At 40.7% G+C, this 15,746-nt stretch overlaps 1 protein-coding gene and 1 long non-coding RNA gene across 3 annotated transcripts; one reads left to right on the forward strand and one right to left on the reverse strand.

Moving 5' to 3' along the window:
• The first annotated feature begins 150 nt into the window (after positions 1-150).
• On the forward strand, positions 151-1,439 carry LOC120732616. Its single transcript, XR_005695614.1, has 4 exons — positions 151-245; positions 319-377; positions 443-544; positions 626-1,439. It is a non-coding gene; the product is annotated as an uncharacterized LOC120732616 (long non-coding RNA).
• On the reverse strand, positions 761-15,724 carry mtf1 (metal-regulatory transcription factor 1). 2 transcript variants are annotated; one of them, XM_040030344.1, is made up of 11 exons: positions 15,562-15,724; positions 13,815-14,342; positions 10,474-10,712; positions 8,970-9,101; positions 8,643-8,716; positions 6,749-6,882; positions 6,228-6,305; positions 5,917-6,019; positions 5,191-5,828; positions 4,856-4,925; positions 761-4,199 (listed from the first exon to the last, which is right to left on the reverse strand). In XM_040030344.1, exons 2-11 carry the CDS (start codon positions 14,277-14,279, stop codon positions 3,715-3,717), a joined length of 2,418 nt encoding a protein of 805 aa, XP_039886278.1. In that variant the 5' UTR covers positions 14,280-14,342; positions 15,562-15,724; the 3' UTR covers positions 761-3,714. The 2 variants fall into 2 exon arrangements, with proteins under 2 accessions (XP_039886278.1, XP_039886280.1); XM_040030346.1 differs by having other exon boundaries at positions 14,928-15,724.
• Between the last annotated feature and the right edge of the window lie 22 nt (positions 15,725-15,746).

Below are 15,746 nucleotides of genomic sequence, written 5' to 3' on the forward strand. Positions count from 1 at the left end.
CAAAAATGGGAAACTATACCCCGAAATATACCCTTTCACTCATTGGTGCCTTTTTTGTCCTCCCCCAGTGGTACAAACATATGTCCAGAGTGGCCTGGGCAGATAGTTCTTTCCCTCGTCATTCACTAATTAGTAAAATATAAATCACCTGAGCACACCTGCTTAAAAACACCGAATGCCCTTCCTCTATGAAACACGCTGAGCTTGCAAGACAAATGTATATTTGATCATGGCCTCGGAAACTGGTAAGGTCGCCTGCTGCCCTCCAGTTTTCATGTTATCAGCGGGTTTGTCCAGGTATGTTTTGAACACTTGCAGGTTGTGCAGAGGATTTGCCGTCTGGGCGCGTTGATGAGGCAGGCTCCGAGACTAGACAGGTGAGTCACAGCATGACAGTTTAGCCTGATGGTGCTAGGCATTTTAACCAACACGTCCTCCGCAGGCTCTACAGGACATCGAGGACAGACTGTTGGACCTGTCTGAAAAAATAGCCCTGTGCAAAAAGATCGAGAATGACTTGAAGGACTTGCGTCATGCCCTAGAAGTGAGTTTTCTTCTGGTCTCTGAATTCTACTACAAATGGTTTGTGGTTTTTTTAAAAAATGATACTGGTTAAATGTTACAGAGGAAATCCCCCCAGGATGTGTCCGCACCACTCCAGAAATGAAGAGAAGAGAAAGACCCCTCCCACCTGCTGATTGCTATCTAACTAATGAATGAATTCTATTAAAGTAACACAACATGCTTCACCAAGCAAACATTTCAGTGACAAGGATAAGGTTTTATTAGTATTATATTGCTCTCAATTCAGAAAGTTACTCATATTTATATGAAACGCATAAGCAAACAGTTTCACATTATACATTCTTTAAAAAATACAAATTCTTAACATTTCCTCACTCTTTGGGTGTCAAGACATTCCTTTGGAAGCATGTCGTTTTCCTTTCTCCCTGCCCCAGCTCTTCCTGGAAAATATAGCCTGTTTGGTGGAAAATGTTGATGGCAGAAATTCCAAAGAATCTACACTTGTGAACAATCTGCTTCCAAACAAATGTCGCCACAATTGATTTGCTGACACTACAGACTGATGTAAATATTAGCCACGTGAACTTGGCCGACAAAGGCAAAATTTCTGTTTAATGAAAGAAACCAATAATTCACATGTTAAACTGAAGCGTGCGAAATGATGAAACTGGATGGAATTCTAAACATATTTAAGCTTAAAACGGAAAATGTCTGATTAAAATAACAAAACTGCCAAATACTTAAACATGCAAATCCAGCTGATATTAAACCAATTACAGAGGCGATAGGGTGGCTGTGAAACAGTACTTCATGGATTCACTACAGTCCAGATTCACACCATTCAATGCAAAATATACAGGAGCACTGTAGCTCAAAGCTATATTGCAGCAAATATTACTTAATGGGAGGCATAAGTAACCATTTAATCTTTGAGTCAGTAACTGAACTTGTAAATACCACACTTAAAATTGCATAGTTGGGTTCACCAATGATCTGTATGAAAATGTATAATGGTGAATAGGTACGACTCCCGGTGGTATTTTTATTTCTTTGTGGGAATTATTTTAATATTCACTGGAGTCAATGTCAGATTTGGATGCTCCAGACATCTAATTAATATTGTATTATGGGAGGAAATTTGCCTTGTGGCTCCTATAAATTTCCTAAATCACACACCAGAGGAGCCAGATAAATTTTTTTTTTTTTTTTTTTTTTAAAGATTGATTCTGCAAATTGGAAATGAAAAGCAGAATCATAATGTCTGCATCTGTTATATAGTTGAGTTTAATTTCTTTTTTAAGTCAATGCTGCAATATTATTATATTATATTGGTAAAGCCCATTCGACTTTCCCAATATCACAACTGGAAAATCTCCATGCTTTTGCCTTGGTGTGATCTGCTGCTGGAATGGCTGCCTGAGAGTCGGTGAATGTGAAAACAGCGTCAACAAGCCGATTACTAAAGCAGAGGCTATCAAGGCAAGGAGGCTTACAGAACAATTAATGTTGTAAGGCCAAGAAGCTCTACTGTCATTTACAGGGCATAATGCCTTTACTCTATCATCATTGCATTGTGTCCCATGCGAAACAATACTGTTAAATTATACTCTGAGCCAGAGGCTATGCATTACATATATTTTCTTACAATGTGGACTATACAGAAACCCAGCGGCTTGTATAACTATTCAACTAAAACACAGCAAAAACATCTTCTGCATAAACGTGACGGGGAGAAGAATGAACAGAGAGTATACATTAGGTTCAAACTCAGCAATTCAAAAGTCTATACAAAAATACAAATTCTAGAATAATCTACAAGTTTTTCAAAGATGTTTACACTAAAATGTACCATATTTACATTGTCACCAGGACACCATCTTTTAAATGCTACTTTACAGCAGGTTTATACAAAAACTCTGTAGTGGTGCTGCAAATCAGCCTAACCGATATGCAGAACCAACTTTACAAGTTAGTGTGCAATAAACAGGGAAGAGTGCAGCAAAAACGTAGGGCTACTGCAAGTGTGGGCCGTCCGGCAAGGAAAATGCATGTCTGAGAAAATTGTGGGAACCAGGAACAGTTATGACTTGATGCATCCCTGAGAGGGTCACAACCCTAAAGAAGATGGGATGTTGACAGTAGTTCCTTATAGTTTAGTTGTGGGCAAGTTTTTGCAAACAAGCAGATCCTAGAGGATATTTTGCTTGACTGTGCAGTCTACTACACGTGCCTCGTTTTTACAATACTTACGTTCTTATGAAGGTAAAACAATTCAGTAACAAAAAAGCAGCTCAACTTAAAAAAAACAAAACATGTAATTGGAATAAATTAATAGATTATTTCTGCTATCTCAAAGATGATAGTATCATTATATTGAAAGAATCAGGCATTTAAATAAATTAACATATACAATTAAGTTAGTTTAAGTTATAGGCAACTTATTGACGTTATGTCGCTTAAAGAGACAGGCAGATCTGATCACAGGTTCTCAAAAAAAGTAAAAAAGAATCATCACATTATCTGGACCGCACTAGTCTTCATAGAAAACAAACAAAATACTGAGGAAATCACTTCATATTACAAGACAGCCACGTGGGAAGCTGTGTGACCAAGCTCTTTAAATTTTTGCTGGGAGCAATGCTTGATTAAAATTGTAGCAAAATCCTCTCATATACAGTGCATTATGGTTATTTGCATACCAGCCTAAAGAATTTGTTAGGACCTGTAGTACAGTACGAGGATACAGTACAAGGACAGACGAGTTTTGTTTTCCTGCTAAGGTGTGTGACCTTCAAGCCAGGACAATGAAACTCTAAATTATCAGTGCTTGGACAACACTTGGTCATTTCAATCAATTCAGAGTGAGGATTATTATAAAGAGTTTCTTTTCAACAAAGGATCTACTGCCTTTTCCCTGCATTAATTAGCGTTTAAGTTGCTAAAACTCAACTACTGCAATGAGACTCAACAGAAAAGTTACACATACTTTGTATATATACTATACGTGTCCCAGTGCCATACAAAGCAGAACGCACTGCAGGTACTGGGGGGTTTCAATGCACACGCTATATAGGGTGAAAGAAGAGGCATCACTTCGGAGAGTGACTCGAGGTGTGGGTGGAATCGACGCTTGTGGGCGAGTGGGTGCAACAGACAAACATGTGGTGCCAGACTCCGAAGGCAGCTCTTTTAAGGATTGCCATCAGTAGCCATGCTGAAGTCGTCTGCGACCAGCAGCAGAGCCTCAATGTTGGCGGCTGTCTCAGGGCTCTGCAGGGAGAGGAAGTCTGAGACGTCCATAGTGGCTAACCCGTCAGATGAGGGTGGGTTGGCGGCAGTGCCGCTCACTATTGTGGAGAAAGTCTGAGCTGTGGAGGAGGAGGAGGAAGAAGAAGAAGAAGAGGGGGCCTCCAGTGTCACCTCACCCACCTTGGAGGAAGACTTGGGGGGGCAGCATGAGGAAGATGAAGTTGCTGAATGGTGCTGAGGTTCTGATAGTGGCGGGGGAGGGGGCTCTGGTGGTTGCTGCTGTGATGGGGCTGGAACGATGGAGGAGGCACTCTTTGCACTCTTGTCTTTAGCAGAGTCCCTGCAGGCACACTGACACTGGCAGGATTCCTCCTGTTTGATGATGATGACTGGCAGGCTGAGGCCAATCTGCTGGACTGAGTTACCTACAACAGAAACATTACGTTTGATTAGGCCAATGCAAAGAAATTAGTCAAAACCACAGTGGTGTCTGCAAAAGTAGGCTGTCTGATTGTACCCTGTCAATATTTACAGATGGAAACATTACAAAAGATTAGGTGACCACATGTTCCTATCAGCAACATGAACTGTAAACGTTGATGAAAACACCATCATCTGGTAGACCTGGCAGTGGTTCTTTTAAGGACCATAAGAGCTGTAAATTCACCAGCAATCACTAACAAATCAAAAATCTTTGACTTCAACTTGCCCCCCCCCCCATTTTCTGTTTTGTCAATTTATATTAATATATTTGGGGAATTCTTAATTTAAAAAAAAAAAAAAAAAAAAAGAGTTCAGGGAATCTTACTTTTTTCCTCCCCATTTCATAAATGTTACATTTAATTAGGTGGAAAAAAGATTTAGCAAAAATGAAAGATGGTTACTATCAAGCCTCAGCCTGAGATTGCCATTTCCTTCCTCAAACTTCGTGTTTTTATTGCCAAATACTTTTCCTAGTAACTATTGCATACTATTTAACTAATCATCATTAACCCAAGTATTTTAGTGGCAAAACAAATGTATGATTTCCTTAGTCTTTGACCAATGTCAACAGCACAAGATTGGTTTCACGGTGGCTTACCAGCATTACCTCCCACTGGTATGGCTGTAGTGAAGAAAACCTTTTCCACTTTTGGAGCTCCTTGATGTGGCTGTGAATAAACAAAAACACCAAAGTTCAAAAGGGTTAACAATAAATATCAGTATCCTCAAGATGATTACACCATTTTTTTTTTATTTTATTTTTTTTTTTAGACCGTATCAAAAAGGGATGGACTGTGTATTGTGTATGAATTAAAAGCCATACCTTCCCTAATGTTTCATTTACCTAGTTTCATAGTTTGTTTGTGCTACCTTGTTTTCTTGTGAACATACTGATGAAGAGGAGAACAGATTCTGTGTGGGATCATTACTCACTGCTTGCTCTGGGTTCTGCTGGCTGTTGGTGGCACTGCTAAGGATCCATTGGAGATTCTGGTCAGACATGACCAAGCTGGGCTGCAGCAGGTTCTGTGTGGGTGCTATGGTGATAGTGGCAGGGGTGGTTGCCAGACCAGGGCCAGAGTTTGGACCAGGATTATTGGCCAAAGGCACAGGTTGAGCCACAGGTGCTAGAGCATCTGTTGTGGTAGCTGCAACAACAGCAGGACCTGGTGCTGTGGCAGTCAGTGCAGGGGCAGGAGCAGGCGTAGCAATGGGTGGTGGTAGTGGAGTGGTCTGGGTAGTACTATCTTGCTGTAGAAATGTTGGTGGCAGTGCCACATATTGCTGGGGGGTGACGTGGTTTTGTGGCTGGACAGAAGCCTGTGGCACGTCTGAGATCTGCTGCATGAAAGCAGGAGGCTGTGTTGTGCTAACATTTGCAGTGATGGAGGCAGGGGTGGAGGTCTGGGAGGAAGAGCTCTGATTGAGCTGGGAAGAGGCCTCCATGACTGCAGCGTTTTGTGAACAAGAAGATGAGGAGGTAGGATTGACAGAGAAAGAGATGAGAGAGGAGGCTTCTGTCACTCCCGGTTGGGTGGGAGTGTCCAAGCCGAAGGGCTCAGCAAGGCTCTCTGGTAAAGGGGGGAAAAAAAAAACCCTCTCAGAACAAGAACTTTAAGAAAACCCAAACAGGTCGATTTTTAAATGAAATATTCTTACCGCTGGGATGAGCATCATCTTGGCTGATGCTATTTTCAGGACTCTGGAACATAAGCTCGAAGATTTTCACAGGAGTGGCATTGTTGAGGTCCAAATTTTGAGCCTGCAATAAAATTTAAATGAACAAAAGCCTTTAAAAAAGTGCACTCAGTGAATATATTCTTTTAACCTTGACATTTTAATACAGTGAATATAAAAACAACTGAAGACTGAAAATATCTTTTAACTGACATCTCACTGATCATCCTGACAGCTCCTCTACTGTGTCAATACAGTCTGTTTGACAAAGGTGAAATAAAGTTCAAACTCACATTATGGATGTTCTCTCGTAGTTCTGAGTCTGTAGAGATGAGGCTCAAGTCACTGAGGCACAGCGAGTGATTTGCATCCTGCAATTAAGAGATCGAAAGGTCCCTGATTAAAGCAGCCACCCCAAGTGCTGAGTCGTGGAAATGAAAGCTACTGTAAAAAATAGGTAAAAATCTAGGCTTTACCATACAAGGTAATCCATTACATAATGACATATATAACAACTATTCCTTTAAAGAAAGAACAATGTAATCTACTGCACAAGTGGAAAAGTTAAATACTTTTATGGTGACATGCTCTGTAGAAAGTCAATGTACCATGTAGTAATACCTGTGATATGAGATGTTATAACACAACTGTTTATTATGTGAAAAGCAACAAAAGAGCACTTTACTTCAGAACACAGCATACAGTAAATGGCACGAGGAGCACAGTGTTATGTAGCCCTGAGGCTGTCCATGGAGAACACGATGACTGTGCCAAGTGTGCCCACACTCTGACAAGACGCTGTGCTGTGACTCACTTCAGAGAGTGGATGGGCGAGAGAGACGCTGAAGGACTGTCCTTTGTCGTGGCCCCGGATGTGACTCTTCAAGCTGTACTGGCTGCTAAAAGTCTTCTCACAGCCGTCACTAGGACAGTTGAATGGCTTCTCCCCTACAGAATGAGCAGAGACGAAGGCAGAAAATACAGACTGAGACTGATTAATTTATTTATTATTCTTTACTATTTATATCTTTCCTGGCAGGAAAAAGTAACCTAATTCAAAGTTGCAGCTTTATTAATAACATGATGACTTTTCAGTGACCAAAAAATGCAGCCGTATGGTTTTAAAAAGTCAACTTTACTCTTGTCACAATAATATAAAATTTTCAAGGGACCAGCATGGCTGTTTCCTGCTCTTACTCTAGCGTTGCAGACTTACACACGCTATAGCTATGTACTGTCACCAGGGGGCAGTGTTAGAAATATGTGAAACAACTCTTAATATGAGCTACTCTTCTTTGTGTTCGCAGAATTCTTGGTTGCAGAGACAACAGAAGTCAAAACATACAAAACTGTTTGTAGTAAAGCAAAACCAAACATTAAAATAATGAAAACTGTCCTGTTTTCAACCTTGAGGCAACTGTGGCTCAGGAGGTAGTAGGGGGCATCTTTCAAGGGGAAGGTCAGTGGCTTGCTCCCTAGCTTCATTCTAAAGTGTCCTTGGGTAACATATGGTGTGTGTGATGATTAGAAAAGGTGTAGGTTAGGTATAGAATAAAGCTCTTGTATGTGACTGGGTGAAGGAAGCTTATAGTTAAAAGTGCTTTGAGTGGTCAGTTAAGCAGAATTGATGGGCCAGCAGGGCGAGCACCTTCGCAGTCTGCTGGTAGTCGGGGTGGCCTGTCTCTCTGCAGAGAGCTCTGTTTTTAGATGGATGCAATGTACAAAGTCTGTGATAAAAATCTGTGGGCTATTCTTGCTTGGGCTGCTGTTGGTGCATCAGCCAGGCATAAAGTTATAACATACGAATAGCTGAAGTGAAACCAAGTGCAGAAGAAATGTCTGTGCTTTTCATGGTGTATTTTTGATCTTCGATTTTTTTTTTTTTTTTTTTTTGTGGTTCTCTTGTTTCCAGTAAAGTCCCCTTTTCAACCAATTAGCAAACAATAGAAGCACTTCCTCTCCACACCCTTTACAAAGTGTTACATTGGTACTTAAATAGCACTTTATGGGGCTACTGATTGGGTAATGGTAAATTACCCAATCAGTATTCTACCTATGCAGTGTCATCACTGTTAAGCTACATGCTTTTGTTTTTTCCTCAGTCTGAATATGCAAAATCCAGCCAAATGGACACAAACACAGTACAATGAATCCTGTAGCTGGATTTTAATATCCTGATACATCTTGTTCTTGTACATGTAATTGTTTCTTTTTCAACAACACAAAGCATAAGCCAGTTCAAGTCATTCCTTGTTCAGCTGAACATGATCTACTATATTGATATATAAGGGGAAAAAACCCCACCAAATACATGGGAAGCTAGTATTTGTCTGTGTGTTTGACAGCTGGCATGTAGGAAAGGTGTTCACCTGCCCTAAGCAAGCATGCAATCATTAGAGCAAAGAGCTTGGCCTTAGCTGTCCATCTGGGGGGTGGGTCTTATTTGGAAGCATTTGTTCAATCAATACAAGCACACATGGAAAGAGCATTTTCAATTATTGCTTCCCCCCCCCCATTTCTAATTCTGAAAGGAAGACAAAACAAATGTTTTTGTTTGAAGGAGAGATGGTTCAGGTTAGGTTATTTAAACAGACAACACATGGGAGGCACTGGGCAACAATGGAAATGGAAATCAGGAAGAAATAAAAACAAATACATCTTTGTTGAAGCTTCCCTAGATAATTGAGGTGAACCAGAACACTGTATACCTGTGTGAGTCCGTACATGTGTTTTTAGGTGATGACTTGCAGCAAAGGCTTTTCCACAACCATCGTGATCACACCTGAAAGCAAAAACATAAAAAAAAAAAAACAGCGTGAGATCAAATGTAAACAAAGTGAAAAACATTCAAGGCTGGATTTCATCATCCTTCTAGATTAAAGTCATGACCCATCGCCCCCCTGTGTTCTTATATGAAGAAAAACGGATAGTTAACATGGATAAGTAAAATTTAAATACACTTAAAGTTTTGTACAGCAGTTCCTTCACCTTAACTGAGAGAAAATTAAACCTGCTGTGAAAAAGGAAATGCTCACCGGAATGGCTTCTCCCCAGTGTGTGTGCGAATGTGCTTCCTCAGGTCACTGAGGGTGGTAAAGTACTTTGTGCATCCCTCTGATTCACAGTTGAAAGTCTTGCCTGTGTGAAGTCTCTGGTGTGCTTTTAGCCTGCAGAGAAAATAGTGTTTCATTAAACCACAATGGGAAAATATGAGAGGGACAAAGTAAACGCAGTGGCATTCAGCAGCATGTGCTGACTACACTATCATTTCATTTAAAAAATCTTAAAAAAAAAAAGAGATGAGTCAGACGGGAAATGGGGCTATTAATAGAATTTTAAACTCAATCACGATTTTTGGCTTCTCACATTTAAATGAACATGGTCTAGTGATACTAAAAATGCATGCTCTGCAAACTGAATGGAAAGCAAAAGCAAACCAAGCCCTTCCTAAAAAAACAGCACCTGACCACGTGCCTGCATCAGTCAATCACAGCTGTGCCCTGCACAACACAGCGTGCAGTGCTGGACTGATCTGGACGAGTAACGCCACATCAAAAGACCAGATATACAGCAAAAATCAAAAAAATGTCTGGCACAGGAGAACATGAAGAGCTTGTCCCTTAAAGTGGATCATCATCAGTTGTTTGGAAATACTTTGGATTCAGTGCAAGAGATTTTATCCAAGAACAAATCATATACGAAAATTAAGTGTCTAATAAACACATATTTTTGGGTAAACATTGGAGGGAAAGAGAGAGAATACTTTGAGTGTTTTTGGCATCCATCGTGCTGATACAATAAATGGAACGAAAGATTTTTTTTGTTCGAGGAGATGCACTAAGATCAGGTAAATGGTGAATAAACGCTTACTTGTCTGCAAAGATGTCTTAATAACCAAGAATGTAGCACAACGTAAAAAGGAAAGCAGTGCTCTGTTAATTCTATTTTCTGTTAAGTTTTGGTGCATTTTTTTTAAATCATACTTCTTATCTTTTCCAAGAAACGCATGGCGTTTCAGTGAATGAGGAAGACCAGTTTTATTTTGCTGCAAAGATTGATTATGCGAAGCAAACCATGACGAACCACTAATGCGATCCACAATGTAAAGTTAGATCAGGAATCTCAACAGCTCTAAGCCCTGTGTAGCTTACGATGATGGCACAGCAGCATCAAGCCACAGACACATGGCATTGCTACTGAAACGGTGCAAACTGGATACTTGGATGCCCTTTGATTTGTACATCTGATATATCTTGTGGTCAAACAAGAGACCTGACGGAATGACTGAAATATGTTCCTCTTTTAATCAAGTCCCCAGTCGCTTGAGTCATTTTTTTGTGTCAAAACATCTACTGCATCACGCTTTGTGTACTGCCCCCAACACTTAGGTCTAATTATCTTAACCTACTTTTGATCAAGTCTAACAAAACTGAAACGGAACCTACAGTGATGATAAAGGTGACTTCATATAAACTTCAAGTTTCCACAGCAATGTAAAGACAGCGACATGAGACATGAAAGACAACAAAAAAGGCTCACCTGTACAACGTGTTGAACGCCTTTTCACAGCCCTGTACGTCACACTCGAATGGCTTCTCCTTGGTGTGAACACGGACGTGGATCTTAAGGCTGTAAGAGGTGAGAAAGGCCTTTCCACAGCCTTGCTGATTACACACAAATGTGTACTCGCCCCGATGCGTTTTCTGGTGTGTCCGCAAGTTTCCTGCTGTGCTGTACGTCCTTGTGCAGCCTTCGAACATGCACTGGTACCGCTTTACCTGAAAGTGAGAGAATAAAAATGGTAAGTGGAATTAAAACATAGTGAAATAATGCTGGTGCTAAGAAAAGGATTGCATCGAATCTCTTTATAAAAATCTGTTAATCTGTGTTTTAACTTTATTTAACAACACCATTTCAACAAGACAGGGAGAAATGAGTAAATCCAGCTCAGAAATAATAATAACCTGCCCTGCCATTGAATGAGGTGACAGTCTGACTCAGGGTGGCCTTTTGGATAGGATTTGAACTTAATGACTCAACCTCCCATCAGTACACAAAGCGGGTGAGCATTAAGGACATCAGTGATGACTAACCCCCAATTCTCTTTCACAGCACCGATGTCCATTGCAGTGGGGCAGTCTCCTGCTCTGCTCTCACACAAATATCCTGGGGGCACTGTGAATAAAAGCAGCCCAGTCTCTACTTAGAAAAATTCTATAGTGTATTGAACACAAAACCAGGAGGAGAAAACTTGTGGCTGGCCTCCTCAACAAGAGACTCTCCTTCCTCTGCTGCTATTACCTCATTTACTAAACTAAATCCTCTTAGTATTCTTGTAAAAACGAATTGTAGCCCAATTTAAATCAAAGCAAGGCAAATGAGAATATTAGATGCATCAGAGAAAACTCAGCATGAACCTTGCAGTGTTTGCAGAACTCCAAGACACCCAGTATCACAACTGTGATACAGTGAAAGTTACACACAGCTGACTTAGCTTTCGGTCCTTCTGACAAGCGCTAATCTGAGCGATGGTAGTCTGAAACCATTCAGTCTGGTTATTAGTGTGTGGCAGGGATCATTTGTTAAGCAAATATCTACGCAAACACACAGCAGAACCCTGCTAAAGCTGGCAGCTCAGATCTGCATTTATCTCCCACACCATTGTGATTCTACCACACTGTGAATATGATCATTGCGAGGGAGCACTTTATGCTCCAGCTTCCCACACGCATAGTGGAAGAGACCACTCCATTACAAATTGGTTTATGAAAGAGGAGTGCTTAGCGTGGCCAACAAATATTGGGCAAACCATCCACACCCCAGTGCACGCTTTCCGCGGGGATTCATCTTTCATATTTGCTTTGTTTAACATATTACAAAGACCTGCATGCACATGACTATTTATGATTCCAGGCCTGCAGAAGAGTGTGGCACCACTTTATATTGTACTGTTGTGCAATATAAATTTAAATTCATTTCTCAGAAGTGGCTTGAAGTCATACACATACAGACACACACAATAAAAGATCCCGGTATGCTTCTATACTGCTGCAAGAAATATATAGTTGTCTTTTAATTCAGAGGGTTGCTCAAAATCTTTTTCTTTAGATATTTGTTATTATTGCAGTTGGTAAAGGGGTTAAAAACTGAGCGGACACTGCTAACAAATAAAATCAAACCTTGACTTAACTTCACCTTTCAAACCAAAACTGGCTACAAAAGCAGCAAGGTTTCTGCCAATAATATTCAGAAATAATAAGGCATTTGCTCCAGCACCACACCCATCTAATGATAACAAAATCTAAATTTACTAGTATATTAATCTTCAATACATAATATGATTTTAAAATATGAAAATACCATGATCAAGACAATATAGTCATAATGCTTTACTCTGAAAAGTTTGCAGTCAATTTTAAGTGTAATTCTATTGTTCTATAAAACTTTTAAACCCAAAAAAGTCTTGGTGCTGTGTAAAATGAACAAAAACTTTTGTGTAACTTCTATAGAACACAGAAAACTTACTAAATGTTTAAGCAGACATTTTACCATTTCATAAAAACATTAGGATGGGGGCAACAAAACCGCTTTCAACACTTTGCAGTGAATCAGATGAACTGTTAAAAAAAGGCCAATACCATGATTGGACATAAGAAGAGGATCGTAGAGAGGCAGTGTTAGAAGTAAGCTGCCTCTCTTTTACGGAAGGGGCTCACCAATTTACAAAAGAATCTACATTTACAAGTTGTGGAACAATTTCAGAATATTGTTCCTCAAAAGATTCTGAGAATCTGGAGAAATCTCTGTGTGCAAGGGATAAGGCCAAAAATCATTGGATGGGCTCAGGAACACTTTTAGAAATCTGTGTCTGTGAACACAGTTAACTGTTCAGGTCGTGTTGCATCCTCATTTTTCCTGCAACCTCTAAAGAGGAGAGGGACCAACGTGCTTGTTATCAGCACTCGGTTCAAAAGCCTGCATCTCTGATTGTGTGGGTCATACATTAGAGCCTATGAAATTAACAGCTTGCACATCTGCAAAGACAATGCTGAAAGGTCTATACAGGCTTTAGAGCAACATATGCTTTACCCAGATGATGTCTTTTTGTGAAATATATATTAAATATTTCAGTAAGACAATGCTACTGCATCTGTTGCATGGCTTTGAAGTGGAAGAGTCCTTGTGGTGAACTGACCTGCCCGGAGTCCAGATCTTTCATCAATTAAAAATATACAGCTGTTGTGAACTACAATCCTGTATCAGACAAGAATCTGGCAACATTTCTCTCACAAATGTCCCACAACTGTGCTCCTCAGATGTTTATAGACTACTGTTAAAAGAAAGGATCATAATAGTGGTAAAGATGGCTCTGTAGGCTATATATCATCTAAATCAGCTGATTAAACACAGGAAAGAGAACCATGTTGTTCCCCAATGTGCCTCCCTGCCTTTTATGTTGGGTACCTACTGGTTAACAAGTGCAAACTTCCTATCAGACGTTTTTACTATGCTGTCCATCTCTGCTAATTAAGACAGGTTACTGCTGAAGGCAACAGAATGGCAACTTCTGCATAGTTGCTGAGAAGATCCTTTAAAAGAACTTGAAGCACAGTGACATATTTTCAACTGCTCACAATTTTTCACCAAGGCAAACTAGGTTTAAAAAAAATGATCACTATATTATTAGAGGATAAAATCATAAAATCTTTAAACCATCTGCTCTTCTGCAATTTGTTGTAATAACTGAAACAGCTTAGACAAGCAATCACTGCAATCTCTCATACATGCGCACTACCTTAGAGCCAATCAGAGGAGCCTCTGATGACCAAACAAGCATATGTCTTGTAACAGCTGGACAAGATGCACTTATTTATGCTCACCTCTCTCTGCTTGGTCTCTGGGCACTCAGAGTGCAAGGTGAGCGTAGCCCCCTCGATGTTGCGTGGCATTGGGGTGGACCCTGGATTTATTGTGAACTGGATCTGGTCAGGAGAAATTGTGTGGTGCACATAACCCTGCGACATCCCATCTGGGTCTGTCATAAAGGCCAGCGATCCCTCCTCCTCATCTCCATCACCTTCTCCCTCTGTTAGGAAGGTGACTCCATCTTCATCCCCTCCACAGTGACCCTCCTCTTCTCCCTCCTCATCCAGTCGTATTGGGTCCCGCTCAATGAGGACCGTGGTGCGGTCATAGACCCGACCAGAGGATGACGAAGGTTCAGCAATTAGGTCACCGTCTTTGCCAAAGTGGATCTTGTCATCTTCTTCGTCATCCCGCTCCAGCTGATCCACCTCCACCTCAAAGTACATAGGCGCCTCCGTATGAGGGCCATTCTCACTCATGGTCTCTGATGCCTCTCCTTTCTTGGCAAGAAGGACTGCACTCTCACACGTTAATGTTTCACCCTGAAAAAGAAAGAAGCTACTTCACTTACGCTCTTAGGTTGTATAGCTCAGCTGAATTATTACAAATTGTAATTGGGAAAAAAGCAAACACTGTTGAGCAGAAACTCATAGTTTCTCATAGCTGAGCCCAATATAAAGACTGAATATATTTATCAGCGTTTAGTGATTCAGCAGCAGATCTGACTAGGGCTGCCCAGTTAAACTATATCAGCTGTCACTATGTAGCCCCACGCTGACAGACAGGAACATTTGGCAACAAATAACTAGACAGAGCCACAGCTATGTGTGCTTTTGGCAGAATAAGGTTTTTTTGACTACATTAAATGCCCGTTTTAAACATGTTCACCCCCTAATGTAGCGGACCTGCGGGTGTCAGTCAAAAGCAGCGAATTTTTTTCTTCAACACGTCAGACTGAAATCACCGCAAGTAGTTACTTAATAAGAGACATAAACACTGTTCACAGAAACTAAAGCTACACATCGCGATCTGGAACTTTCTTACTCCAGTGACAGATGTCATGAGATAGCTGGTGCTTAGCCCTAGCTACTCGGTGACCTCTAATCAATCAAAATTCATCAGGCTACCTCTAAAGGAAAACGTTAAATGCTGCGTATGAAAGCTGTCACTTCAAACCGACGGTGACAGTTAACTTTTACATGGCTGCGCACACAATGCCGCGCAGTTTCCAAACATAAGCGTGACCTTATAGGCACTCAGTGGCTGCAAGGTTAACCTTTAGCTGACTGAACAATATCGTTCTCACAACTTAATGTCACAGTACTGAGGTTGTTAGCTTTACGATGCTAGCATTCTGGTGGATATCTGATCTCATATCATGATTACATCGTCTCCAGCCTGATACGTCGCTGGTTAGCTGCTGTAAATTAATCTTAGGCTGCTTATTTTGCATCTGCCGTTACATATCTTTAGAGTGTTTTTCTCTTCAGCTCGTAAGCCACAGAAACCTAAATGGGAACTAGTTAGCCAGAGGCTAGGCTAGGTAAGTCAGCTGCCACTTATTTCTCTACACATTCATAGCTTCGCTGGATAGCAACACTTTAGCTCATCGCTAAGCTAAGGGGCTAACGATAAACGTTTATTGTGGAGATTACTTATCGTTCCTGCAAAGATGGTCAGTTTCATTTTACCCGGTGATAAAGTGGCAAACTGAGTTTTAAGTGGCTCGACTAGAAGGAAATGACATTAAAATAAATTTACCTCTGAATTTTAATCCTTATTCCGATGCTTTGGATGTTGACCACTTTCTTCCTATCCCCTCCCTAGAAAGCCATACGTCACAGGCTCGCAGCCATTCGTGATGAATTATGGGAAATAATGTATAACTAACGCTAAATAACAATGTTAAAAAATTCCATAAGATGATTGTAGGGAAGGGGTTTCGC

Source organism: Simochromis diagramma, unplaced genomic scaffold (assembly GCF_900408965.1).
Source record: "Simochromis diagramma unplaced genomic scaffold, fSimDia1.1 OVJJ01000361.1, whole genome shotgun sequence".
NCBI classification, from domain to species: Eukaryota; Metazoa; Chordata; class Actinopteri; order Cichliformes; family Cichlidae; genus Simochromis; species Simochromis diagramma.

Excerpts from the sequence above, each read along its gene's own strand:
- mtf1 (XM_040030344.1), bottom strand. The coding sequence starts at position 14,279 with ATGAGTGAGAATGGCCCTCATACGGAGGCGCCTATGTACTTTGAGGTG. Across the intron at positions 8,717-8,969 it reads ACTGGGGAGAAGCCATTCCG|GTGTGATCACGATGGTTGTG; the intron begins GTGAGCATTTCC and ends TTTTGCTTTCAG. Across the intron at positions 4,926-5,190 it reads AGCAGAACCCAGAGCAAGCA|CCACATCAAGGAGCTCCAAA; the intron begins GTGAGTAATGAT and ends GTTTATTCACAG.